The sequence below is a fragment of the Seriola aureovittata genome, chromosome 19 (genome assembly GCF_021018895.1).
Source record: "Seriola aureovittata isolate HTS-2021-v1 ecotype China chromosome 19, ASM2101889v1, whole genome shotgun sequence".
In the NCBI taxonomy this organism is placed as follows: Eukaryota; Metazoa; Chordata; class Actinopteri; order Carangiformes; family Carangidae; genus Seriola; species Seriola aureovittata.
In genome coordinates, this window is record NC_079382.1 from 18,579,122 (window position 1) to 18,595,502 (window position 16,381).

At 41.0% G+C, this 16,381-nt stretch overlaps 1 protein-coding gene across 1 annotated transcript in view; it reads left to right on the top strand.

Moving 5' to 3' along the window:
- Positions 1-16,381, top strand: part of map3k5 (mitogen-activated protein kinase kinase kinase 5) — a 65,097-nt gene that overhangs the window by 35,186 nt on the left and 13,530 nt on the right. Inside the window, exons 7-17 of the mRNA XM_056405654.1 lie at positions 454-624; positions 2,686-2,798; positions 3,905-4,064; positions 5,530-5,683; positions 5,831-5,938; positions 7,108-7,160; positions 8,900-8,995; positions 11,249-11,330; positions 12,879-13,012; positions 15,676-15,803; positions 16,094-16,230. Of these exons, the coding sequence (XP_056261629.1) occupies positions 454-624; positions 2,686-2,798; positions 3,905-4,064; positions 5,530-5,683; positions 5,831-5,938; positions 7,108-7,160; positions 8,900-8,995; positions 11,249-11,330; positions 12,879-13,012; positions 15,676-15,803; positions 16,094-16,230 (1,336 nt within the window). The remainder of the gene's footprint in view (positions 1-453; positions 625-2,685; positions 2,799-3,904; positions 4,065-5,529; positions 5,684-5,830; positions 5,939-7,107; positions 7,161-8,899; positions 8,996-11,248; positions 11,331-12,878; positions 13,013-15,675; positions 15,804-16,093; positions 16,231-16,381) is intronic.

The window sequence follows — 16,381 nt, forward strand, 5'->3', positions numbered from 1 at the left end:
AAATTGAGAGTACTCAAGATAAAAAGCCAAAAACCTGACACCTAAGTGAAGGTAAACCCTCCTACATTTCCCATAATGCAACTTAATATTGTCTTAGCATCCTCAGAAGATCAAACAGCTATTTCCACAGTCCGAGTTGTTCTTCCCATGAATAATAAATTGACTCTGGCTTATGCAATTTTGTGCAGTGACCCTTTAAGATTAGGATGGTACACTGTTATAATGAATAAGTGTTAATAGTCACAGATACACAGGTCTCCACTGACACATGCCTGGATAGATGTGATTAGTTTATTCTTCACTGCTGCTGCAGGAACTCAGATCTGTAATTTACTTTGTGTGTGTGTGTGTGTGTGTGTGTGTGTGTGTGTGTGTGTGTGTGTGTGTGTGTGTGTGTGTGTGTGTGTGTGTGTGTGTGTGTGTGTGTGTGTGTGTGTGTGTGTGTGAGCGCAGGAGGAACCTGCCAGGTGACAGACAGAAAGCCCTGGACATCATGCTGCCCCTGGTGCAGGACGAGGAGCAGGTAGCCTCGGACATCTACTGCCTGGTGGGGCGGATCTACAAGGACATGTTCCTGGAGTCTCACTTCACTGACACACAGAGCAGAGACAACGGCACACTCTGGTGAGAGAGCTGCTGGGCAGGATGTCAGTGTGTGTGTGTGTGTGTGACATTTCCATTCGGGCAAACAGTTGGCTCCTTCAGACATTTAGTCACATGTAAATATTGTTAGAAGAAATGTTTTCGTAAAAGGCTAGATGCACGATGGCTTTAAGCTGACTCACTGGATCGTGGCAGCACAGTATTGAGAGTTTACCATGAATGGTGATGTGAGTGAATGAATGAAGGACATTCTGAATAGCTGTTATCACTGAGGTAAAACTCTTTGTTGGTGAGCAGAATTGCAAGTGTCATTCAAGCAGAGGCCTGCCACAAGTCCACACAAATAGCAGCTTGTTACAGCAGTGACATGTAAAAACGCATCATACCGTCGTTTCTCACAGCTTTTATCACATGTGCCAAAGCACGAAGAGGATCCCGGTTCTGTCAGCTAGGAAACAAACGTGAACACTCGCAATACCAAAGATGACTGAGGGATTTAAATGACAATATGGTGCGAAATATAAATGGCATCGGTTCATCCTGTTCTCAGCAGTAACAGGCTGCTGGTGGGAAGAGGAAGCAGTGATACGGGGATATTTCTGGGTCTGTCAATCAAGCCGCATTTGAATGACACTGCAAATGTAGATATAAGTATGGGTGCAACTTTTTCCTCCTTTAATACCATTAATCTCTTTAATCTTAAAGTGAAATTGAATGTGAGAAACAATTTTCTCTCTAATGCACCGATCATGTAAAGACAGTAGGACGGAAACAAAAGGAAAAAGGAAAGAAAGTAGTTCCCTCAGAGATGAACATAGGCGTACAGTGTGTTGTGTGTATAGATGATGATCATTACAGTGTGTGTTTCAGTACGCCTGAGCTTCTCTATTAAAGATGCTGCATCACTTCCCTCAACCACCAGACCACAATGTTGTTGTGTTTTTCAGATCAATAGAGTTAACCTACTTTCTAGTGGCGTTACATACTTTGTAACTTAACCTCTCCTTTGTATTCGCAATAGACTGAGTGGTGATTTTTGAGAGAATAAGAAGCTAAAATAAAGTAAATGAATGGCCGAACATATTTCCTTTTACATCAGTCTGACTTTTTTCATTAGGAAACTTCTCACAGGATATTATGTCACGCCTCGAGATGTTGCAGCATCTGTGCCAGAATATTGTTTATTTAGACCAAGACCAGAACACGTGTGAGAGGAGAGGTCGTCTGCTCATATCAGTCTGATAGAGAATCAATGTCCAGTTGAAATTTGGCTATATTAGACTCAGATCAATATAGACTGAGTATCTTTAATTGCAGGAATGTCTATTGTCTGCATCTCTTAAGGTGCTAATGGCATCTTTTTGGATGGTGATTTTTTTAAGTTCAGTCCGCCTCTAAATCCCGCCGAGACCTTTGGGATGTTGAGCTGGATGTTCACATCACGAACGAGCTGCGGGAAAAACCTGCAGGATCTGTTTGATGCTAATGGGTCGGCACAGAGCGAGGTTGAGGTTGCGTGGTGAGGGTTTCCAGCACGTTGCTGAATCTTGAATCCTGGGAATTCAGTCTTGCTTTGGTCCTAGCCTCTGCGCCTTCTCCTCATATGTATGCTTGAGATGTGAGCACAGAGAGGCCAACAGTAGCTGACAGAAGTTGACTTAATAATAACTCAAGGCTGCTGATTGCCTGCTTCTGGAAATTGCTTTTAAGATCTCATATCTTTGTTGATTGAATATGCCACTTAGATAATCGAGCTCCCATCTGGCTGTTATTTTCAGCTCCGTGTCACAACTTGGCAGAGGCCCCTAATAACATTCACACCCCTTCCCTCAGCAGAACAGATTGCTCATTAAATAAATGAAATTTCTTGTTTTGCGAGGGCACCCACAGTTGCTGTTTGCTGTTCTGTGGTTCCGACTCAATATGGCTGTAATTGTTTTTGTTGTTGTTTTTTTTTTCTTCCTAACTTGACGTGTCGGGGGAGGCCCCGTCTTTGGGGGGATGCTTGGGATTCGGAGTGACGCATTTCTTGAAAGAACCTTGTTTATTGGAGTCATTTATTTTTCTTCCACTTCCTCTCAGGTTTAAAAAAGGGTTTGAGTCAGAGCCAACACTACACTCTGGTATCAACTATGCCGTTCTGCTCCTGGCAGCCGGACACCAGTTTGACACGTCTTTCGAGCTTCGCAAAGTGGGTGAGTTGGACGCTAGACTGGATATTTATGTGTCTCTGATCTAAATATGTTGCTTTTCATTGTAGTACATTGATCCGTCATATCTACCCGTGCTGAGATTTCAACTAGTTTACAAAAGGAGGAGCTCGTATCGAATGATTTGCCTCTATGCACTGAAATCAGGTTAAAGCTACACTGATCAATATTTATAAGAATACTGTGTATAATTTGAGAGATGTCGCTGATGGTGACAAAACTCTGCCCTAAATTTACCAGGGCTTTTTGTGTCTTTCAGCTCATTGCTTTGGTTCTTACAAGCTGCAACCCCCCCGTTTGCAACTGTTTCCGTTATGTTCGCCGGCTAGCCACCAACCGTGTCCGTGTGCTGTCGCTGAAAACAACCGCCTGCTGCAGCCAAATGCAGAGCTATGAAGCAAGTACATGAAAGAATGAACCAAAACAATGAAGTTAGTGGCTGGAAAACTAAAGCAATGAGCTGAAGACAGTTTTTAAAGCTCCTAGTTGTCACTACAAGCGTCCCCTGTCACGTTAGACATAGCTGTTTGATCCATTGTATTGTGAAAATATCAGTTATTGCCGCTTTAAAGAAAGACAAATCATTTAATACATGGTAACAATTTCTGCTGTTTTGCAAGCAAGCATGCCGTTAAGCCTTTGTTCCCTGAAATCTGAGGCTCAGAAGAGCTCAGGAATGTGGGAAACGTAGCAAGCAGTCCTGGGAATCAGCCTGCAGCTCCCTGAATTAGCCCAACCCTCCGTCCCTCTAGCTCCTGCTTACCCCTACACTTATCCCAATAACCCCCACCTGCCCCTGCAAATGGTTGGTTTCTGCAGCAGGCTGTGTAGGACATGTAGCGGCAGCTTCGCTCAGCACAACCCAAGAATATTATGACAACATCTCTTACTAAATACGATGACAAATTTCAAAGCTAAAGCTCCATACTGCGTGTTGTGGCATATCCAAGTAGAGGATGGGCTTCCTAGCTACAGACTCTCCTCCACTATTTTATCTGCGTAAAATCTCAACTGGTGATGGTCCCAGGGGAAACACAATAAAATAATTATCTTCCTTTTATAGATATAATTTCACATATCTTGTTTTCCAGGAGTGAAGCTAAGCAGCCTGCTGGGTAAAAAAGGCAGCCTAGACAAGCTGCAGAGCTACTGGGATGTGGGCTTCTTCCTGGGCGCCAGCATCCTGGCCTGCGACAACACCAGGGTCATCCGGGCCTCGGAGAAACTCTTCAAACTCAAAGCCCCCATCTGGTGAGCAAACAGTTAAGCCGGTTGTCAGCTTAGCTTGCCGAAAAACACATTTCAGACCACATCCATCACCAACTGTGCCTCTGTCATTGTGATCTGAAGGGTGCTCGGCTTTCTCTTGAAACCACAGTGGCCATCTGTGGCCATTGTGCAAGCATTTGGTGTTTTTTCTCGTGGAGAACACAAAATACCACTTTGCTCATTTGAACAGCACCCTTCCTTTTCCAGGGATTTGGTGGCTGTAACAGTCTGGTGTTGTGAAGAGTTTTAACACGTGTTACAATGCAATTAATTTGCTCTATGGACAGAACGGAGAGGAAATGCTTTTCTGCAACAGGAAAGACAACTAGAAAGAGTTTCACATTTAAATTGTTGCAAACGACATGTAGTGGACATTTACCTTCAGCTCTAATGACGCCAACAAAGTGCTACCATGAGACCATGGGCAAAAGCTTTTCTTAAAGGTCCATACTTGACACTTCTCTGGTGTTTTATTTGAAGTGTTGATCCATAAGAAGAAATATTTGTGGTTTAAAGAACCAAAAAACCATCTCAATGTAGTTTTACATCTCCTCTCTCAGGCTTCTCTCTGAGACTCTCCTCTGATTGGCTGACTGTTTTCTGAGTGAAAATGAGTGAAAATCCTGCAAGGTTGGATGGCGGGTCCAGGTGGGCGGGGCTTGGGACATGGCTGAGAGTTACAGCACAAAGTTACAGAAGGCCTAACAGCTGGTTTTAAGGCTCAGTTTCTGAATACAGGCTGTGTGTATTTCTCTGGACTGAGCTTTTTGATACTTTCACAATATTAATATAGAACCTAGACCTGATCTATAATGAGAAAAAACATGGAAATCTACCTTTATATAAAATGGCAACTTGCAACTGCAAATAAATTGTTTAAGATTTCTAAACACTTTAACCTGTAAGTGAGGAATTATTAATGTGTGTTAATTGTAAAATAGGCACAAACGTATTCTTTGATTCAACATATGATGAACATGAAAATAGCTTCTCTAATCAATGATACTCTCACATAATCCTTTCATAGCTAAAATTGTCTCAAGGATGTAGTTTCAGAGGCTAAATTCATTCCACAGGATTTTATGAGACTGAGTCAGATCTGAGGAGGACGACAGTAAACTGTCTGCAGCTTTTTTTTCCCTGCAGTGCATAAAGACCCTGCTGTTCTTTGTTTGTATTAATGCTGTGAAAACTCCATTAATGTCACAGAGACAAACGTTACTCAGCCTGGAAACACAATCACATGGCGTTGTTTGTTTTAGTGATTGTCTTGATCTTTTTTCAAAGGTTTAAAACAGGATAATAGATAAACAAATTATCTGCCAGTTTGTTTGCATCATCGGGGGTGAGACTTTCCTGACGAGAAATAGGACGCATGTTACATTTGGTAAAAAAAAATCAAGATTTGGCTTCTTTTCAGCCATTTTGTGTCTCTGGCTGGTTTCAGGTATCTGCGCTCGCTTGTGGAGACCATCTTGATATATCAGCACTTCAAAAAGCCTGGTATGGAGCAGCCGGCCCCCAAACAGGAGCTGGTGGATTTCTGGATGGACTTTCTGGTGGAGGCAACCAAGAAGGATGTCTCCTCTGTCCGATTTCCTGTAAGTGACACCAGCCAAGGAACCGGGGGCGAAACAGTGGCTGAGAATTACAGGGCAGATCTCGGGCTACTACTATACTATAGCTCCTACGTGCTCAGCAAACATTAACTGGTTGAACAGATATAAACATAAACATCTCTTCTCTAGGTGCTGATACTGGAGCCCACCAAGGTGTACCAGCCTTCATATTTGTCCATAAACAAAGACGTGGACGACAACACGGTGTCTATCTGGCATGTTGCTCCTGATGACAAGGTGGGTGTCCCTCTGCAGTAAAAGCACATCGTTTACAGCATGTTGTCCGTCAGCTGACCTGGTCTAAGATGAAAACTCGTGTAAAACATTGATCACATGCAGCAGCTAGAAAAACATCCATCTGTTTGTCTTTTTCAAAATACCCACCCCACCTGTCTGGATCAGTGTCGTTCTGCTTGATATGCAGTCAGCAGCAGAATTACACTGTCAGCAGGAATAGTGGAAGTGGAAATGGTGAAAGATTGGTGAAGAGATGACAGTATGGATGCTAAAATATTTAATTCCTTTTAGTATACTCTGCATATAAAGATAATGATACCTGTGGTAGAATGTCGGCCTAAAATATTGAGAGCTGTAGAAATGAGAACGTTAATGTTAAATAATGATTAAGGACGTGCAGTTAGGTCTCGAGGTTTTGTGTAAGTTGTTGGTAAAATATACTTGAAAGATGTGATATTTGTGTATTTCTAAGCAAGGACTGCTCACATCTTATAAGGAGGTGAAGGGTGAAGACTATACAAGGCAAAAATATATATATATATATCAGAGCCATAAAAACTATCTGCCATAAATTCCTACATTGTGCAAAATCATACACCACAATCATAGTTTTTTTTTTACCAGTTTGATGCTGAAGGTAACCACAGCAACAACACACATTATCTAAACTAAATCACGATTAAACTAAAGATACTCATCACATTTACCAGCTTGGATGATGATGATGATGATGATGATGATGATTTCTTGTTTGGTTATCTTTGGTTAGATTCTGTGATGTGATAAAAGCCTCTTGTTTCCTGTCATGTTCTTTGCATCTGTCCTATTGATTATTATCTCATATTGTAGCACATGATTACTCACCTGCAGTGCAGGACATAAATAAAAGTGTTTGCTCACCAGAAACTGATCCCAGTAAAACTGCAACATCAGCAACACTGACTTCAGATTTCACACTTAATTCATGTGCTGGAATGAATATAACAAAACCCACTAATGTCTTTTTTTTTAATGGAAGGTCAGTCAGCATGTTTTGGTTTATGCTACTGCTCTGATGCTCCTGTCTGTCTGCTGTGGTCAGTCAGCAGAGCGTATTACACAGCAGGCACATTGATTTAACGTCTCCCAGAAGCTGTAATGATGTTATTTGTTTTCGATCTGTCCTGCAGCACAAAGGGATTCATGAGTGGAACTTCAGCGCTACATCAGTACGAGGTGTCAGGTCAGTGTCTGCTGCCTTTAATGGCACACTCGTATTACGCCTGAGTGATGTGACAGTGACCTCACACCTGCCTCCATGAGGGTGATTGGTTTTGATTTGTCATAGGAGATGGCGGGTTGGAAGGAAATCAGATTGAATTTGATTTGAATGTTTATTTAGAGCCCTGAAGAGGTGAGAATATCCACTGTTTCAAGTGGACAAACAAAAGAAGAGCTAGAAAAAAATAAACAACTTTGTGAAACCGGAGTAAAGAAATGTTCAAAATCATTTCTGCCATCAAGATGAATGTCACACCTCTTTTAAACCTCATCTCATCAGCCATGTTTATAGCCAGTTTTGAACTCTTATTACTCTCAGAATGCAGTTCTGTGAGTGTCACTGGTTAATGAATAGTCATTAATATTGAATTTATAGTAGCATGCATCAGTTGCATGCTAATGTGCAACAATAGCACCGGTGCATACAGAGCAAACCCGAAAAAAGCTTAATTAAAAAGTATGTACAAGAGACCTGATCATGAAGAAACAATGATCAGACAAATACAGATTCTCTCAAAAGAGCATAAACAACCTCCAGTTAAGATGCACATACAAGTATTTAAACTTTAAACTTTTAATTCACAACTGTGTTTTGAATTTATGCGTGTTTTGTCTCTGCATATACTTCCGCAGGTCTATGTTGAGAAAGAGATGTTGCTCTCAATAATAATCAATAGTTTTCTTAGATTCTTCCAAAATAATAAATATATGCAAACATATGCAAAATGAAAATGGCTGGAAAATGAAAAACTTCAAATGCAATTTAACGTATGATGAAAGAAATATATAGGATTTATGAGCCAAGCAAACATTTGCATTTGGTGCTAAATCGACACGTAAAAGAGTCACATTAGGGCCAGACATGCAGAAGTGTCTAGTCATGCACAAAACCCTTGCAAAAATCATTTGATTGAACACATACATGATGCACAGTAACATAACAGAGCATGCAGATATGTACTGTACAGCACTTTCACAGCTCCACACTGTACCAGAGAGCTCCATTAATATCACAGACACTCCGCCATGCACGGTTTTCATGATGTCTTCCTCTGCGCCTGCTTTTCCACGGTCCTCAAAGGAATTCAGTGTCAGATCGGAGAGAAAAGTGGAGGGTTGTGCTCACATGTTGCTAGGGAACGACTCATTCTCTGTGCCCACTCAGCCTGCAGACAGGCAGCGGGACACAATAGCAGCTCTTCGAGCAACAATATGACCACACATACAGGAGCTCCGCTGTCTGGCTCGGCCGCTCTGGCCTTGGCAGAATTGGGCAAGCGCTTATCCTGGCGGACAAAAGTTTTCAATTTAGCTGTTGAATGGAAACCGTTCATCTTTTGTGCAGAAATTCAGCATCATTTAATTTGATCATTTTCAAAACAACATTTATGTTCCTGATTCAGAATTTTGCCTAGAGAGAAACTGTATAACTGTTGCTGCAGCTCATACTCACAATACTACACACTAAGTGTATATATCAGCAACATATATTGTTGTTACATCTGTCTACGTATCCTGCTTTACTGGGTTTTATGTTTTGATGGAGTGGCTGTGCACATGCAGTGACAAACAGCCCTTTATTTGATCCCAGAGATTTGATGGCTGATGTCATGAGTCCGGTGAAAGGCTTCTTTCATCCTCTGAGTCATATTTGCTCTCATGGGATTATTGTTCGACTAACTGTGGACTGTCTCTCCTCAGCATCTCCAAGTTCGACGAGCGCAGCGCCTTCCTCTACGTCCTCCACAATGCAGAAGACTTCCAGATCTATTTCTGCACAGAGATGCACTGTAAAAGGTCGGTCTGTCTGTTCTCAGTCTCTCTGCATCTGTTTGACATCATTAGAGTTCAAACAGTTGGTTAACATCATAAATCTTTACTTGATGTGACAAAGAATTGTATTATTTGGGTAAATAGCCTCTGTGAGGTTGAGCCAATCAGAAGAGAGGAGGCTCTGAGCCTCTCTTCTGATTGGCTGACTGTTTTCTGAGTCATCGAATAGAAATATAGCAGATTTCAGGTAAAAACACTCAGAGAAACCAAATCTTGCAAGGTTGGATGGTGGGTCCAGGTGGGCGGGGCTTGGGGCATGGTTGAGAGTGGTGACTGCTTTGTTGTGACATCACAAAGTTACAGAAGTCCTGACGGCTGGTTTTAAGGCTCAGTTTCTAAATGCAGGCTGTGTTCATTTTTCTGTGGACTGAGCGCTTTGATACTTTCACAGTATTTATATAGAACCAAATAAATCAAACAACACATGGACACTTACATTTATATAATATGGCACCCTTTAAGACGTCCAGTTATGTGATTGTGACTCAGATATTACTGTAGGTGCCACTTTCTGATAATAAATAAATCATAAATAATCGCTTTAATGATAGTTTATAAATCATTTACTAAAGCTTTGTAGGTCACAGATTATCATCAGATTAATTTTGATCATAAAGATGCATGTCACACAACAAAGACCATCATCAGCTCCTTCCCATTACGGTGAGATCATCTCTTCTTAAGTTGTGCCCATCTCTACAGTATAGTTCAGGCACTCTTGTCAGCTCTGCACTCAGGTGGGAAATCTCACACCTCTGCGTCACCACCAAAGCACCTTCTTTCATTTCGACACCACCGCGGTCCTCGCTTAGTGTTCAGACTTGTGACTCTCACATCAGAGGCTCCCGAGCACTTCCAGTGCCATTATCTGGAGTGTGAGAGTCAGTGAGTCATGCCTGCTGTTGTTATGATGCTGTTTTCCTTTTTAGCGCAGAAGTAAGAGGAGTGGCAGTGGGATGGGAGGGGTGACAAGGAAGGACAGGAGGAAGGAAAGAAGGAAGGAAAGAAGGAAGGAAGTGTGTGTGTGTGTGTGAGTGTGTGTGTGTGTGTGTGTGTGTGTGTGTGTGTGTGTGTGTGTGAGAGTGAGTGAGAGACATGCCATGTGTGCACACACAGGCACACGTGTGTTACTGAACACCTGCAGGCACGCTGTGTGTGACAGCATAACGAGACAACTAATTCACAGCTTGTGTGTGGGAGTGGTAAAGGTCACTATATGTATGTATATGTGTGGGAGGTGTGCATGTAAACATAGTGTAACCCTTTCTGGATGAGACCAGCAGCTGAATAAAGCCCCTCAATCACAATATGTACTTAATGGATCTCAGACAACGTGCGGATCCTGTTTATTAAATGTCTCTGATGTTTATTAATTACAGATGTTATAGATAAAATTTAAAAAAACACACGAGACAAACATGTTTTTTGCTCTACTTCTTTATGAGACACAGAAAAATATGCTACAATCATTGATGTTATTGATGTCAGGGCTTTAAGACTAATAACACTTTATTTACGCCTTTTCAAAATAAAGTTACTTTATATGGGAAAAACTGGAACATTTAAATGTTATTATAATAAAACATCAGGCAAATAAAAGTGAGATATATATATATATATATATATATATATATATATAAAAATCATAAATACTTTACATTTTTACTTTTGGGCTTTTTATGTATTTTTCTAGCCATCGGTTTCCATTTGTACAAACGTTACAGCAGAAATGACTGGAAATCAGTGGATGTCTTGCACAGAAAGAATGGATGTATTCTTTCTGTGCAAGACATCCACTGATTTTCCATTCTACATTTTACATCACATTTTTGTGATGTAAAAATGAAATGTTGGCATTCTCAGATTTAGGCTTTCCTTCCCTGTCACGCTCATTATAAATAAGCCTGGGTATAGGAGTGAATCAGAGAAATGCCTTTATGTAAATACGTTGCAGTCTTTAAGTATTTAGGACAAGCGTCGTATTTTTGCTGTGTTGGTTCTTCTCCTGAAAAGAAACAATAACTTTAAGGTTTAATTCGTTATATTTTGCTTTATCTTGAGGATGTTTACATCCATATTGGAGCACGGTAGCCCCGTAATTGTCTGACCACACTGTTCACGAATTATGAACACACTGACGAGCAAGAAAACGTCTTCATGCTGTAAGTGATCTGTGCTGCATGTTTGTATGAGACTGACCATGAGTGTCTTTGGCAGATTCTGCGATCTGGTCAACAGCATAACAGAGGAGACCTGGAAAGGTCCGGAGGAGGGAGACTGTGACAATGACGCCTTAGAGGTGAGAGGACCGGTTTTACTTTTATAGTGGCTCCGTGCATGAAGTTGTATTAAACCTGTTCCTGAACAGTTTCATCAGTGTCAACCTGCTCCAGAGCCAGTGCTCTTCTTCCACTAGTTTTATGTCCATATATTTTACCTAATAAAGTAAGATCAGTCTTAAAGCTAATATCAGATTCTGTTTCGATAAAGGAATCCTAACATTATGACCTTGAACAAGATGGATTTCCCTGCAGCACAGATTAAGCAATCTGCGTACCGTCTCAGTCGTTCAACTCTTTATTTATTGCTTGTATAACAACAACATTTTGTTTCCCCACATTGTTTTGTTACATCCTGTTGGGTTTCTGTGGTGTTTATATGTTTTCATGCACGTAAATGTCACAGGAAATATGATATCCATCAAAAGTTGAGGTAGAAGTAGTGACAGAAGAAAATATTTCAACAATGAATTAGCATTGGACAAGTTCAATGTTAGTGCCAGATATTTAATTATATTTCATGCTAACGTCAAAAGAAAAAGAAAAGAAAAGCACAGAATCAACAATGTATCTCCGTCGCTTTTTATAATATAAATCTGTATTAATCATGTATGAACTCAGGTTTTCCATTAAGCCTTTTTAATGCAGCGCCTCGTAATTTGCATTATAATAAGTGAATCGAATCTCAGCTGCAAACCCAGAGAAATGAGCAGGAACCAGCTGGAATAAGGCCTGAGCGTTTGCTCTCCTGCTTTGTGTGCTCTGACAGTACAGAGCAGACACCTGCTGCTGCATTCACCTGTTCCTCCCTGCAGAGCCTGAGGAAAAGAAAAGCTAATTACCCAAAACACTGCCGCACCCACTTTGACTCAGCGTGGCACATATCAAATGTCTAACAGGTTTCTCTCTGAGGTGGTTTTATATCCGCATTTGATGCCGCACACGAGCGATCAGGCTGGATTCGCTGTCAGTTAGTCTACAGCCTCAGCTGTCAACCTGAAACCAAGGTCTTCCTCATCGTGTTTCCTGTGAACATTAATCACACGTTTCACAAAGGAAAAGAACATGAATTGTGCCTTTCTTACTGAGGAATCGATGCAGCAGGTTTAAAGTAATCGGATTAAAAAATGAAAAGACCATTTGTTTAAAGTTAATTATCAAAATCAGATAATTTTGTTTGGCTTAAAAATATTTCTTTGGATAAAAATACTGACAGTAATTTTTTGATAATTTGATTTCTTTTTATTTATATGTGAGGAAACAAATCTCTCGTGCTTTACTTTGGTTAGTACATACTGTAAATGTTACAGGATTACAGTTGTCTATATAAACATTTACTTTCTTCAGTAAAAAATACTGCAGCTCAAATTAGTTTGTTAGATTAGGTTTAATTTGTTGCAGCCAAATGCAGTTAATTAATAATGTACAGTAAGTGTTTGTAATCTGTAATCAAATACCCGAGACCTACAGTGGTGCAGGTCTTTATAGGGAGTGTTACTAATCCCTACTGTACATCACTTTAACTATTAAAAACAACTGTTTCATGCTCGTTGTCCTTGTTTCCACAGTACGACTATGAGTACGACGAGCACGGAGAGAGGGTGGTTCTGGGAAAAGGCACGTTTGGAGTGGTGTACGCGGGCCGAGACCTCAGCAACCAGGTCCGACTGGCCATCAAAGAAATACCAGAGAGAGACAGCAGGTGAGAAAAAAGACACTGTGTGTGTGTGTGTGTGCGTGTGTGTGTGTGTGTTTTTATTATTTATTCTGGAAGTTTCACAATGTTCCAACAGAGCTTGTACATGCAGGTAGACGCATTGACGACTCATTTCCCGTATCGTTTTTTGCATTGCTGGCAGTGAGGCCTGACAGTGGTGATCAGTCAGTCAGTCTGTAGTTTCACAGAGACGTATTTCAACACCTGCTGGTCTGTTTGCAGGGACATGTGGTGTTGATATTCATGGTCCCCAGAGGACGAGTTTTAATTAGTTTAATGACGCTGTAACAGTCGATCTAACACCACGAATAGGTGAAATATTTTAATTGTCCAACAAGTTGGTCCATGCCAAGCCTCAAGTCTCAAGATATTAATGTGAGAGGTGTCGCAATATTGATGGTATTGCAATAACCACAATATTTAAAAAAGGAAATGTTGAAATCATGTATCATTATGACTAATTCAGTCTTTATGTAACTCAGATTATTTTTACAACACAATGTGAAAATGAGACTGATCAAAAACCACAGATTAATTTCCTTCTTCAGAAAGTGGATTGTTTACATTCATGTTTGCCAGATGGCTGTTTTCTTCTTCTTCTTCTTCTTTCCTGCCTTTTTTGGCACATTGCGACACATATTTGAACGTCACCTCCAGCGTGAAAGCAGCAGCAGAAATATGTATTGCGGCGCCCACATGGTTGAGTGCATGCAGGTGCTTCCAGGGGCTCGTGCATATCACAAACAAGACGAGGGAAATACTGAGCGTCCAGTGATTAATGAGAACATCATGTCCCTCTCTCTGATCTTTGTTCCTGTTTCTCTCTCTAACCTGTCAACTATCAAATAAAGGCAAAATGCCAAAAACAAAGACTTAATCAACAAACAACAAAGACTTATCTGTAAATATTCATGGCCCCCAGTTGGTGAATCATAATATCTATATTAACCGTCTGGCGAAAAAAGGAAAATGCCATATTTGCACACAAGATATTTTGTAATCAAATATGCAGATTTCCATGCAATCGACTGAGCACAATAAGAGGATTGACTCTTTTGATGTGAATCCCCCCTCAGGACATATTTTAACATCTTCCTTGCACATGTTGTATTTATCATCCTGTGCACAGATTGAATTACAGCCCGGATGTAAACAGGTGTCTGAGCTGTTAGTGCCTCATCTTGTTGTGCATTAGTGTTGAGCGTCATTAGGAAAAGTGCCGCTTTCCTCCGACTGAGAGTGTGAGGCGCACATCAGCAGTGTCCCTGGTGGGTTTCTGGCTTCCAGTGCGCTGGTATCCGCTTGAGTGACTGGCTAGTGGAGAGCTGCGAAGGCGAACTCCCACCCCTCCGCCTTTTATTCCCTCCGCCGTCTCTCCTCAAAATGCCCGTCTCCCCGTGGTTCTGCCTACTCATCTCAGATTGCAAGGCTCTCTCACTAGACTAGATGATTCCACTGCCACATTATGTTCCACTAATCACATCAGCAAGTCAGCGGGGCGCTCGGCTGCCAAGAATGTGGAGAATTTGGGTAAATAATTCAGAAGAGGATTGAAATCTCAAGACAGGGAGAGAGAGAGAGAGAGAGAGAGAGAGAAGGGGAGAGAGAGGGAGTGTGATTCATGCAGAGAGCTGAACGTGAAAAAAAAATGCTGGCAGGCAGCTTTCACAAAACAGATGTACCTGCTGTTGTGATCAGATATCAAGATGCAGCCTCAGTGTTTTTCTAGTTTGGTCTTTTGGCTCTTGGCTCTCGACACATTGTCAGTAGTCATATCTACCTGTCGCTCTGAGGAAAGGCCACAGGGGAGTTACGATGTCATCTCCCCATTTCTCATCTGAGAAACACACACTTAGATCATCAGTCAGTTCAGATTTCTTTTATTTATTATTATTAGTAATTTGAGCTGAAAACATAATTGAAAATGAACTGACAACAATTTTAACTTGTTTATTTATTTATTTTTAATGGACAACTTCACTGCTGGCAGGTCAATTGTGAATATTTTCAGGGGTTTATTATAAGAGCGATTTAATATCTTCGGCTTTTCAAGTCATCACCTTGAGTTTGGGAACTTGTGATTTGCTGATGTATAGACCAAATGATCAGTCGATTAATAAAAAAAAAATTAAAAAAATTGGTTGATTGTTATTTGAATCATTTAATGGTTTTAATTTAGATTTCTGTGGAGTTTGGCAATTTTAAGTTAATGCCCAGTTATAGTTTAGTTCTAATGGTTATGTAGTTTGGGAGGACATGGCTCGACCCCTGAACCCAGGTTGCATCAGGAAGGGCATCAGACACTATGTCAGTAATGTAGAAAGTAATGTCACTTCGTCTAGTCTCAGTACTTTGAATATGGTTTTGAAATTTATTTTAATACGTCTTCCAATACAACTGGAACCCCTCAGCTCATTTTAACAGACTCCACAGGAAATTTGATAGTGAACCTTCAAAAACACAAAGATCTGTAAGTGTAGAGATGATAAAGAGAGAAAAAGGGAATAATGTCTACTTTTTAGCTTTCAGTAGTTGTCACTATTTAACCTCCTGTATAATTGTATCAGCATGAAATCCAACACGAGTGCTTTTTAAAGCCTCATCTACATACAGCGTGTAATTGTTCCTGTCTGGCTTCTTAAATGCAGGTACTCTCAGCCGCTCCACGAGGAGATCGCTCTTCACAAGCACTTAAAACACAAGAACATCGTCCAGTACCTCGGCTCCATCAGCGAGAACGGCTTCATCAAGATCTTCATGGAGCAGGTCCCTGGAGGTGAGACACACCTGTTGTCGCTGATAATGCTCCTACAAAGAGGAAACCAAGCAAATAAAAAACACACAACTTGATTTTATTGTCACCCCCCCCCAAAAAAAAAAAATCACAACAATAATCACATTACTTAAACTGCTGTTTGCATTTTCTAAAATAAACGAACGGAGAGCAAGATACAGACTTCATACTCACTGACACTCTGAGCTGCAGACTAATCAGTGCCGTGCTGCTAATCTCTAGTCTAGAGTGAGCGTATTAATCGTTGTTGTACTTTGTCCCGCTGTGTGCAGGGAGTCTGTCGGCACTGCTGAGGTCTAAGTGGGGCCCCCTGAAAAACAACGAGTCCACCATCGGCTTCTACACGCGACAGATCCTGGAGGGGCTCAAATACCTGCACGACAACCAGATAGCACACAGAGACATCAAGGTAACTGCACACAAGTTATTGTACAATTAATATTCTTTGTATTATCTTTGTGGCATCGTTGCTGCGTCATGCTCCGACGGATTGTGTAGAGAATTGAGGGAAAAGACTATTAAACTTGAACCATCTTAGAATTTATTACCATTGGTTTATA